General features: G+C 39.8%; 1 protein-coding gene across 2 annotated transcripts in view; it reads left to right on the top strand.

The window, feature by feature from the left end:
* Positions 1 to 597: 597 nt before the first annotated feature.
* Positions 598 to 12617, top strand: part of PRKG2 (protein kinase cGMP-dependent 2) — a gene marked incomplete at its 3' end in the record, with an annotated part of 30473 nt that continues 18453 nt past the window's right edge. For both annotated transcript variants that reach the window (XM_080344165.1, XM_080344164.1), the window contains exons 1-3: positions 598 to 1485; positions 9609 to 9775; positions 11474 to 11587. In XM_080344165.1, coding sequence (XP_080200291.1) covers positions 977 to 1485; positions 9609 to 9775; positions 11474 to 11587 — 790 coding nt within the window. In that variant the 5' untranslated portion in view covers positions 598 to 976. The remainder of the gene's footprint in view (positions 1486 to 9608; positions 9776 to 11473; positions 11588 to 12617) is intronic.

The raw sequence follows: 12617 nt of genomic DNA, 5'->3' as shown, positions 1-12617 counted from the left end.
TGGGAAAGTATTAATGCAGAGAGTTGGGACAGAAATTTACGAAACAGTATAGAAAACATGAATAGAGGTAAGTCTTTTTGAAGCTGGCTTTTCCTAAATGTAATATCCCTCATTTTGTACAGGAAGAGACAAATAAAAGGAGGTAGTACTTCATGCAAGAAGCAGACCTATGAAGCTCCTTGCTAGGATCTGCAGATGCAGATGGGGGCTAGAAGGAAAATGGGACAAGTACTAGGATTAGAGGCCCATTGAGGACTACATAAAGCATATCAGGCTGAGGAAATCTGAAATTTCAAACAGTATTTCAGTCAAGCAGTCTACATGCTCATCCTGTTGATACCCTTTCCTGGGCATCTTCTTTATAGTCACGGTTGGAGACAGTTTACAAGCTAGCCAGACCCTTCTTCTGATCAGTATGACTGTTCTTACATGGTCATAACACTTGAAGTTATATTTTGTTTTCATTTTAAATTATTATTGACGCATACACTTACTAGATCTCGTTTCACTTAAGCCAGGCACATGTGCAGACACTGGCTAAATTAATCTGTGTACTCAATTATTCCTCAATGGGGAAGTGACCCGACCTTTAATTTTTTTTTCTTCTAACCATTTTCTTGCTTCTGCAGTACACCACAAGTTTTTCTTCTTCCCACTGTTTGTTTTGTCTTAATTTTCATTGGACTAATAGGAGTTTACACATCTCCAACTCACAAAAAATAAGTGGCAGCCGTCAGATCTTTTGCTTTGTATCAAGCGACCCACCTATCTTTTCTCTTTGCCCTTTATTCTTCTGACTTTTAGGGCTAGAAAGGGTGAAAGAAATTGACTATCTTTACTATAGTCGTAGGTCTCAAATTCTGATGCCAGTTATACACTAAATTCACTACTTACCATTCTTTTTTTTTTTTTTTCTTGTTGTTGGATAATGAAATAAAACTGTAAATGTATTTTCTCACCTAGATCTCTGGACAAAATGGGGAACAGATCAGTGAAACCTAAGCACCTGAGGCGACCGAACCAACACATAGGAAACCTCTCTATTGGCTGTGCTGGAAACCATAAGTTTTTGAAGGACTCAGGTCTGGGCATCAATGTGACTGGGCAAGCTGATGTTCTTTGCAGCAGGCTGCTCGAACTGGAAAAGGAGCTGAAGAGAAAAGATCAAGAGTTGCAAGAGAGTCAAAGTTGTGTCACTGAGCTTCAGGAGGAGCTGGCTATGCAGACTAGGGTCATAGCAGAACTCACCAAGGAACTTCAGAGCAAGTGTATACAATTGAACAAGCTGCAGGATGTTGTTAGCACTCAAGGAGAGCACTCTTTTCAGCCTTCTCCATTTAAAGTGACTTCAAGGATTCAGGTCCCTGCTGATAGGAGGAGAGGAGCCAAGGAAGGTGTATCTGCAGAGCCGACAACACGGCTTTATGATTTGAACAGGCAAACTACATTTTCCTTTGAAAAAGCAAGAGTCCGGAAGGATTCCAGGTGAGCTCATTGCAGAAGGATTATATGCTTGTTTTACAAGGATATTACTTCTATCACAATGATATTCTCTCCTCATGATAGATCAAGATTAAAGCATCCATCTTTTTTATACAAGCTTTATCACTGTGGTAGTAAGATGCAGGTTGAGTTTGTGTGTAACTTTAACCAAGAATCATTTATGTCCCACAGACTTAAGATGAAGAGTAGTGGGTAGCCTCCATATTTTAGTTGAGGAAACTCTTGAAGTCTGTTTGGGATTTATCTTTACTGCCAGCTAAGCAGAACCTAAGCATCATCCCAGGTCTGGGTTTTGCTAGTGCTTGCAGCTTAGGCTATACTCTGGAGTGCTGATGGGCAGAAGGCCAGATGCCTTCATATGGGTTCAGATTCTTGTTTCTATAGTATGGATGGCTTGGGAAGGGAAGGAGCAAGTGACCCCACCTCAGCCCTCTCAAATGCAATATGGATACAGATTCTGAGCTGTATAGAGAGTTTGTCAGCCCAGTTTCAACTCAGTCTGGTGTGAGATATAATGAAATGTTTGTATGGTGTGATTATCCTTTTATCAGATTCCTCCTGCCCTTCAGTTTCTGATAGTCATGGTATAGGAACCTAATTTTACTTGTTTTCCTTAGACTTCAATTACACTTTTAGCCTCTGCAAGAGCCAGAAACATCCATGGTTGCAGCTGACCTTGTAGACAAAGGTATCAGACTGATATTCTTAAACATACTTTAAACGCTCTTGCAGTGTAGACATAACCTGAGTATCTGTTTTAACATGGTGGTAGCCAGAATCTATCTGGACTTCAGCCAGCAGCTTAAGGGCCTCAAATTTGTGAGGAGCTTTACTATTGTGTTAAGAATTCATGGCACATTTGAATCTGTGGTGTAGTAGACCTAAGAGTTTTTCAGACTCAATTTTCCATCCATCGTGGCCAGCATTGCACATCAGAGGCTCTCTTGTGAAACAGCAAGGCTGCTTGAGTCACCATAAGGAGATGAAGTCTTCAGCTAACAGTGTTGTTGCAGGGTGATGGAACTGTATTAAGGTTTCATCACAAGTACCTGGGTAGTTTAAAGAACCATTTGTTTTAAGAGTGTTCTATCAGTGATTACTTGTCTTCTCCTTTGCATGATCCTTGTACTGCGGTCCACCAAATGGTTTTCTAGGGTTTACAACAGCATTGAGGAGTAAAGCAAAGAGAAGAGCCAGTTGATTAGCTAAGAGCAGCACTGACTTTGTTGCTAAGAACAAACCCAAATATTGCAGCTTATGCAATTAAATGTAGTGCTGATCATGCGATAGAAACAGAGGTGGACATTTTCCTTCTCAATTCAGTGGCCAAGCACTTCTAAAAACATTTTCATTTTTGTTTTATGCCATCTCTATTTTCTTGTCTTTCTAAAACATTCAGTGTAACATAAGACAATAAAGGAGCAGTTCTGTTCCTTTTCCCTCCTTTCATCTCTTACAATCTGGTTTAGAGATTGTCAGTGTTGCTGATAAGTCTCCCACAGATTCATAACAATTTAGAGTACAGCATTCCTGCATTTATTCTGTTGTTTACTTTTCTGGAAACTGACTGTTTAAGATTGCACTGCACTGGCAGTAGGACCACACCATCCTCTGCTCTCCTCTCCACCATTTCCAGCTTTTACTGTGATTCTGTTTGTACCTTTGTTCTGTTCAGTACTTGAACATTCTTGAATTTTCATTTAAATTCTCATCTTCATGATGGCTATTAAAGTTGTATTTGTTTGCTAATTGTTACTCTGAGAGTAATCTGAGAATGAAGTGGAACTACTAATTTGTTTGAATATCTAGTGCTAGGAAGCACACCAACTTGGCCAGAGCAATTAGCATTACAGAATTTGCTGTGTGTTCTCTCTCTCTCTATATATATATATAAAAGCTACTCCTCAAACTTCAGTGCAAAACTAAGTAAAACCAATTTCAGATATGCAACCAAATCTTCAACTTTTAATACTAAAATATTAGTTTAACATAAATATTAAGTGTAACATAAATGTAACACAAATATTTAACTGACTAAAGAGCTCATGTTAAACATGAGAGTTGGGATTTTGACTGAAGAAAACCGTATCTTGTAGCAGCCCTGCAGAAAAGGACTTGGGGCTACTGGTAGATGTTAAATTAGACACGAGGCAGCAATGTGCGCTCGCAGCCTAGAAAGCCAACCGTATCCTGGGCTGCATAAGAAGAAGTGCGGCCAACAGGCTGACTGTGGTGATCCTCCCCTTCTGCTCCACTCTCAAGATCCCACCTGGAGTTCTGCGTCCAGCCCTGGCACTTGCAGCACAAGACAGACATGGACCTGTTAGAGTGGGTCCAAAGGAGTGCCACAAAAATGGTCAGAGGAATGGAACACCTCTCCAGTAAAGAAAAGCTGAGAGTTGGGGTCGTTCAGCCTGGAGAAGCCTCCAGGGAGCCCTTACTGCAGCCTTTCAATATATAAAGAGGACTTATAAGGAGGACAGAGAAAGACTAAGGCCTATAGTGACAGGATCAGGGACAACAGTTTTAAACTGAAAGAGGTTAAGTTTAGATTGGATGTAAGGAAGAAGCTAATTTACTATGAGGGTAGCGAGGCACTGGAATTGTTTAGCCAGAGAAGTTGTGGGTGCCCCATCCCTGGAAGTGTTGAAGGTCATGTTGGACAGTGCTTTCAGCAACTGGATTTAGTGAGGGATGTCCCTGGCAGGGACATGGCAGGGGGTTGGAGCTAGATGATCTTTAAGGTCCCTTCTAGCCCAAATCATTCCATTCCCCATTCTTTCCTCCATCATCTTACAGCTGATCTCTTGAATGGTAAGTCATCAGAGGGGCTAAAATTAAGAAAAAAATATTTCTAGGGTATACTAAGTATCCAATAGATCATTCCAGAGATAAAAATGTTTTATTAGAATATTAAACTTATAATCTCTTTTATATTTTACCCAGTGGTTTTAAACTTAATTTTCCACAATTAACAATTTTCCAGCTTTAGCTCTTGGTAGAATATAAAGTGTCTGTTTTCTTTTGTTTTACATACAGGTCCAAGAGCATAGTCCATTAGGCAGGAAGACAATTAAATAGTGGAATATGATCTTGTATTATTGGCTTTGCAGCAGGTGGTTTTTGTTGGGTGATTTTGCTTGTTTGTTGTTTTTGTGAGGATTTTGTTTTGTTTTTTGGAGGGGTTTTGTTGGTTTTGTTTTTAGTGATGCTTTGTATTACTGTTATTTTAGCCTAAGTAGTCATGTAAAAGGCAGGTCAGACTGATTTTGGTTTTATATACAGTTTAGACCATCTCTGAGCATCCATGTCTTTGAACCTTTGGCTAAGGTTCTGAAACTTAAATCTGTCTTATTAATGGGTACTTGTATTCTGCTTTGCAGTGATTAAAGTGACTTTGTTCACATATCTTAGGCTTTGAAAGACTAGACATCTTGGACTACGTTACAGCAAGTATGGGTGACTTAATACAAATGCAAGTTTTAATGAAACTTCAATTCCTTTGGCATAATCCATTTTAAAAAAAATCTTGAACATTATATCCAAAGTATTTGCTATTTGCAAGTTAACTTTTTTTTTCTCCCACAGCCACCTTAGCATTACATGCTGCTCTGTAACAGCTTAGCCCTGGACAGAATGCTTTTAAAAATTACCCTTATAGAAAACTTATTTTATAAACCAACATACATTATATTCACAGAGGGAAGAATTATTACTTTCTCCAGTAGATCAAATAATAGTGAAAGACCTTGGCGAGACTTCTGGTGTGGGGGCAGATCTGCTATTGATGCCATAGTGGCCAAAGTATGATTTGATCTTCCAAATACTTTGGAAGCAAACAGATGGGGAAAAAAAAACCACACCCCAAAACTGTTTTAGATATAGCACTACTATGCCTCTCATTTAGATAAGCCTGCGATACAGATGAACTTGTTTAAACCACCATCACCTTTCTATTGAGACAAACAAATGCTGGAAGCTGCAGACATTTGGTTTCCTTATCTGGGCTGTAAATGCTGTAGTAGGTCCAATCCAAACAGCTGGCATCTGTTAAAGGACGAAGTATAACCCTCACTGCCTACAGAGTTCTGTATGCTGTAGTTAAAATACACTGATCCTTTAGCCTAACAGTGTCTGTAGCAGTGTTTGGGGCTGCTGATAGAAGCAGCTGCTTCCCCTTTACAGAGAGACTTAATGCAGTCTCACTTCTGCAGGAGGCAATGGCACAGTGTTCCTACACAGTTGTGAAATGAGCAGTTTCAGAAAGAGGGGAAGGTCCTCTGACATTGAGTTCAGAGTGTTGCCAGTCCCTTTTAGAAGAAGTTGTAAAACAAATGGCACGGTTTTTTTCTTATAATTTAGCAGGGGTTTCAGAGTTTTTTTGATTGTGTTTTTTTTTTTTTTAGTATCTCAGCATGAGTGATTTTAATTAAAGTTTTAGAAACTTTCAATGGTTCTTGATCTATCCTATATGAGTGGATAATTTCTCTCTTATATATTTCATCTCTTGAGCTAGTTGGATATATCCATCTCAGTTCCCAAAACCATGAGTTTTTCCTTAATGGGAACTTGAGCGTTGAAACTTTAACTATGCCTGAAGATTTTAGAGTTTGAATATGGTATATGAAAGCAGATTCCTCAAACAAGTCTTCCAAATGGAAAATATTTTTCTCTCTTGTCCTTTGCACAGTATTAAGCATCTAGGTGTCTTAGTATCTGTAGGGCTTGGTTCTCCATTTTTTTGTGTGTCCTTCCAGACCATGCTTTCACCCTCAACAGTATTTAAGGTGCCTGTAGCAAGTCCCTTCCTAGTATTGGCTCAGGATCATGACCCATTTCTGTTATCCAGTTGAGGAAGAGCTATCTGACACTTGACATGCATGTCTCTTACCAGTCAATGCTAGCAGATATAAAAAAATCTCTAATTAGAAGGAAAAAGGAATATTTAGAGAAAGCATTGCTCTGCAAAGGGTATGTTGTAGCCTTGTACCTGTGAGATGACATCTGTCTTACAATGGGAATAAATTCCCAATTCTCTTTACAAAAAGCCCTTCTTAGAGTGTCAAGTGCTATTTCTAGGAGTTGACTTGGAGTGTTTTGAAAGGGCTGGAGGGAACATTTCCACAAGAGCTAACAGCAAGGAGAGGAAAAAAGTCTGACAAAGGGTACTATGGCAGAGCTGGACCCGGGTGATAAAGGGAAGTCCTACTAGCGGTGAGATGAAGAAATACCTTACCACTGTAACAGCTGCAGTCCCTTTTTAGCCTTTCAGTAGCATTTATCAGGACAGTGACCAGCACCTTTCAGGACATCTGTTTATTTCCTGGCCTCAGTTCTCAAAAGTGGGACAGGTATAGGAGAAGTTGAGGAACACAACTGAGAGAAAACTGTTCAGTAGACAAAATGCTGAATTACATGACCAGATGATTCAAGAGCCTGAGCTGTCGTTATGGTAATTATGTGTCCTTAGCTCTAAAAACAGTGTAGCCTTCTCCTCTGTAGTTCTGGAAGCTTTAGTGCTCATTCTTAAGTATTAGTGCATGAGCCATTACAATAAGGTTTTTATTGCAGTATTGTGTGCATGGTGCAAGCCAGGGTGAATTAAATAAGCAAGGTTGTTTATAGCAGAAAATGAAGTTACAGCTTGTATTCTAATAAACCTGTTGATTTCAGCAGAGGTTAAGTTATGATCTCTATTTCTAAATGCAATCTTCACTATAGATACTTGATTTTATTTTTCTTGACTCTTCTCATTATGTTTACTTAGTTTCAGTCATTATATGGCTAGTAATTTTGTAAGTCTACTTACCTTAACTTCATATTAATTCCTGGATTTTCCTCAGGAGATTTTCCCACATAACCTAGTTTTGATTAGAACCTTGCATTGTTTTTTAAATACAAGCAAGAGTGGCACTTAAATGCCTCAGAAAACTCTTAGAGTATTCATTTTGTTATGTAGCTTTCTTATACATGCACATTAGGAACATGGGGACATAAAGGCATAGTATATCTTTCACTTCAGCAGTAAAGGAAGACTACTCAGTAGGTCCGTAAAAGCTCTGTCAGTGCATCAGTTGTATAATTACAATAATTTCTGGCATGGATTCAAGGCACTGCTTTTTCAGAAGCCCTTGACCCAGAGCATATGCAAGTCAATCAGAACTCATAGATTGCCAACTATGGATGTACAACCAGGTTTGTTGTGGTTGATTAGTCCTTATCAGTGGATTCATTCATTATTGATTTTTCCATGTTTTCTCCATCTCAAAATCCAGCCACTAGGCTCTTCCACCAGCAATGCAAGTAGACTGTTCTTGTCCATACAGTTTACCTGTTTATATGTATTTACCACTGTGGGAAATGACATCTTGGGGAGCAGCAGGAGCAAGGTTGCTCCACAAGAGCAGAGTGAACCAGGGGTGACTGCAGGACAGGCTGCTATCCCTAACCAGGACTCTGTTCCACAAGGTCTGCACAGTGTTGGCAGAGCAGTATGGTGACAACCAGGTCTACCAGGAGTCCCACAGAAGAAGAGATCAATCAGATGCAAGATCCAACCAAGAGACAGAAACAAAGTACTTACAATATTGGGCCAATATCCATCCAGAAGACAAAACCCAAATCACTTCTTTCTCTAACATAGCTAAGGCAAGAATTGAATGCCCAGACCTGAGCTTCAATTGAGTATGCAGACCAATGGGCAGAGGGTGCACAGTCTGTGGTCCCAGGCCAGGCCTGTTACTGCCGTTAGGGCCCTGACATACTGGTTCTTGATACTTTTGTTGCCTTTTTTCTGACTTCTACAGATGCCCTGAAGCTTTTCCAGAGACTTTTTAACAAAAAAATTTTGGATGGCTACAGTCTGCTGTAGCTTCACCAAAGTACTGAAATACCAGAAGTTTATTTCCCTGAATGCTGAATATTAGCAAGTGAAGAGGTCAGTATTAACAGCTGCATACCTACATCCACAAGCCCTTATGTTATATTTTCACTTCTGATTATACCCTAAAAATTCCTAAAAGCAGTGGAGGAAAAGGCCTGCTTTGGGAAGACTTCTCTTGTGTCTGGTCATTCTTAAGGAGATGGTATATTTAGTGTCCCAAATGGGGAGACTACTACAGGATTTTTTTTACTCAGGTAGGAGCATTTATCCTGTTGTTTGTCAACTGTGCAAAGGGACCGGGCACAGCAGATGTAGGAGGAGTTTTGCAGGGAGGTGAATGAAGGGCAAAGAACAGCGTGGGAAGGATCAGCACTAACCCTCTGCCTCTTCTGGATCCTGGACTTACTTTGTGAGTTTGGGGACAATGTTCAACATGTACTCTGCAAGCTGACCTTGTGATTGTGTTCTGATCATAAATTTGCTTAGTAGCTATGAACAAGGAATGCCACAGTGTCAGTGTTATTTTGCAGATGCAAGGGAAGTTAGTTATCCATAGTCAGTTTTTTAATAGCTGTCATCTACAACTTGCTTTGTTTTTCCCACCGCCACCAATATCTTCTAACATTCTCCTAAGAACCAGCAGCACCCGTTAATCGTGTCTTTTGGGTATTTTTCTTTCCTTGCATCTTTCCTCACCACAAAGGAGAAACTCTTGATGAGGTCTTAGTACCATCAGTTTTGATTTTAACCTTATTACTGTCATCAGTATTGATGTTTTTTCTGGATATTAGGAAGAATGTGTTAGAATGTTAGAAAAGTGGACCTAATTTTATAACAGGTTGCCATTCCTGTATGGGCAATGATATGCAAAGACATACCTTTCACATTTCTCACATTCACATAAGCAAAGCTATATACCTCAGTCATGCAATGGAGAAAGAATAAGGTGAGAAACTGGGTAGAGCTTTGTGGGGAGCACATCTTCTACTGGGAGCCATTCTACATCTAACCTGATGCTTTCTGCAGGCTGGGAGGAGAGAGGCCATTGTGTGGCACAGCTAATGGGATGCGTAATCGTTGCAAGGATTGTAAGATTTGTCAGTAGTACTGGTCATGTGAGTGTTAGAAATGAGAGGAAACGTCTTGAGAGGAATGAATGTCTGGTGAATAATATACCCCAGCCATGCTGGATCTTTTGTATTTCATTTTTGTTTGAAACCAGTGAGAAGAAGCTTATCATGGATGCCCTGAATAAAAATCAGTTCTTGAAGAGACTGGAACCTCACCAGATCCGAGATATGGTGGAATGTATGTATGAAAGGTCTTTCCAGCAAGGGAGCTATGTCATCAGACAGGGAGAGCCAGGCAATCACATTTTTGTCCTCAAAGGTGAGTACTGCTTGCTCATGCAATGCACAAGTGCAAGAAACAGGAAAGTAATTTAGAAGTCTTTGCAGAAAACCACAATGACAATGTTTGTGCTCCTTAGTAATTTATGTTGGTCCTGCTGAGAGCAATGTAAGTTTTACCTGTGAGTCTTGTGAAACAGACGGAGATCAAGAAATGCATGTTAGAAACTTGATTTAATGCTATTTTGTGAAAGAACTTGAAGGACCTCTTTCATTTCCAAAAGCCTAGATGCCAGCAATCCTCTCTGATATAGCTATAGCCATCTCTCTCTTCTCCAAAGGAAGAGTAGGTATAATTTAAAATACAGAAAACTGCTCAATGGTGAAGCCACTTCTGAGATAAACTTACTTTTCAGCATTTTTATGAGAGCTTACACCAGTTTGTTGTGTATAGGAAATTGAGAGATGAGATCTGATTTTACTGTTCTCAAAGCTTAGGGTTTTTTAAAAAAACAGCTCTTGTTTTTCCTGGGGCGGGAGTATAAAAAAGCTTTAGGATAAGAAAACTTTCCTAAAACAACATCAGTGGGTCGGAAGTAACCTCACTGCAGTAATCTGTGCTGAATGCTACTGTGCTTAAACTCAAATCTCAAATGACAGATCAGCCATAGTGGAGCCCAAATTTAACACCTGAAAGTTGCTCCTGCAGGGAAGACTCTCTTTCATCATCTCACCATTAAAAAAAAGAAACCACAATTTCTGATTAATTTGCATAATTCATCAGTTCTGGCCCACTAGAAGGCCCAGTGGCACATATGAATTAGAGTTCATGCTGTAAGGAGAATGTTCACTTGAGGCAGGAATATTTAAGCCAGGAGCATACTGGTATATACTGGGAAGTTCCTGTTCTGTCTTCTGGCTTCACATGGATGGGTTAGTTTGAAAAAAATGATGGTAGCTATGATAGGATGACACAGATGGTACAGGGAAAAGAGGAGGCAGGATTTATAATGGGATTGTGATATTCTTGCTAGAAAAAATGATAACATTTTGAAAAACAGATGAAATACGAACAAGTTGTGAACTCAGAAATTTTTCTGGCACAGTACACTCCTTTTTTGAGAAGTCAACAAGTGTCTTGAAGAGAAGAAGGCCGAACTTTCAGAAGGTGTTAAAGGGAAATTTTTTTGAGCCATAACCTATGAAGAAATTCAGACTTTATTTGACTTTTGCTAGGTTTGTAGTAAGGCTCAAGGACAATTGCTTCAAGGAGGATTTAGCATGCTTTTTGTTTTTCTGCCTTCTCCCTTGCATGCTGCATTTATTTACACATACATGTGCATGGAAAAAACTCATGAGTTATTTCTCCTGCGTTCACTATTTCAAGACATATTTGCCTGCACCTCACTGGGCTACCTGAACCAGTACTGACTGTTTTGTTGTAGCAAAGGTTTATCCCATCAGAATTTAGATTGGACATTTTCCATGGCCTTCTTAGTATTGAAAAGTTTCTTTCAGCTTTCCTTCCCTTCCACAGCAGATTTGTAGATTAGCAAAATATTAAAAAAAATAAAGTCTCTACTGGTTTGTAACTGTGTTTCAAAGTACTGTTTGTATCCTTGCTCCCATTCCTGCGTTCCTGGAAGCAGCAAAGCCAGAAATGTATTGATTTGTTTTCCCTTCACGCTGTGCAGTTGAGCCTAGTTTTCATGCTTGTTATCCTGATGATTTTTGACAGAGGGCAATCTGGAAGTTTTTCAGCAGAGTAAACTACTCTCCTCGATACCTGTGTGGACGGCATTTGGTGAACTAGCCATTTTATACAACTGCACACGGACAGCCTCTGTGAAAGGTACCTAAGTTTTATTGTAACAACATTGCCCAAAGTGAAAACTATGTACTTTTGTGAGGTCTCCATTATATCTAGATTTTCTTTGAAGTTTCATTTAATAGATATATGCATGTCTGGATTATCTAGAGGAAGCTCACGTTTCCTTCTTTGAGTTCTTTCTGCTTGAGTAGTCCAGTAATGCTATGCCGTTAATATAATTCCATCTCTAGCACCATCTTTGAAAAGTGATCAGGCATCTCCAAAGTACTCTGGTTAGTCAGATCTGTATCAAACTAACTGCTAAGGAAGAATTATATTTTCATGTCAAATTATTTAGTAGTAGCAATGGTGTCTGGCTCTTATGCTCTTGTGTCAAATGCAACCCTGACACTGAAAATATATTAGAACCATGGGGTTTTTAATAGAACAGATAAAGCCAAATTTAGGAGGAAATAAAATACGTAGGGATTAATTGCTTTTGTACGTCTTTTAGTTCTGTATCATTAAGTTGCTGAGTCTTGCCAAGATACATTTGCAGCTGGCACTCAGGAGACTCACAGAATCACAGAATGTTAGGAATTGGAAGGGACCTCAAAAGATCATCTAGTCCAATCCCCCTGCTGGAGCAGGAACACCTAGATGAGGCTACACAGGAATGTGTCCAGGCTGGTTTTGAATGTCTCCAGAGAAGGAGACTCCACAACCCCCCGGGCCACCTGTTCTAGTGCTCTGTTACCCTCACTGTGAAGAAGTTTTTTCTCATATTTAAGTGGAACCTCTTGTGTTCCACTTTGAACCCATTACCCCTTCTCTTGCCATTGTTTGTCACTGAGAAGAGCCTGGCTCCATCCTCGTGACACTCACCTTTTATATATTTATAAACATTGATGAGGTCACCCCTCCGTCTCCTCTTCTCCAAGCTAAAGAGACCCAGCTCCCTCAGCCTTTCCTCATAAGGGAGATGCTCCACATCCTTAATCATCTTTGTTGCCCTGTGCTGGACTCTCTCCAGCAGTTCCCTGTCCTTCTGGAACTGAGGGGCCCAGAACTG

The sequence above is a fragment of the Nesoenas mayeri genome (assembly GCF_963082525.1).
Source record: "Nesoenas mayeri genome assembly, chromosome: 4".
Taxonomy (NCBI): domain Eukaryota; kingdom Metazoa; phylum Chordata; class Aves; order Columbiformes; family Columbidae; genus Nesoenas; species Nesoenas mayeri.
Note: the sequence above shows the minus strand (reverse complement) of the source record. Positions and strands in the feature narration are given on the sequence as shown.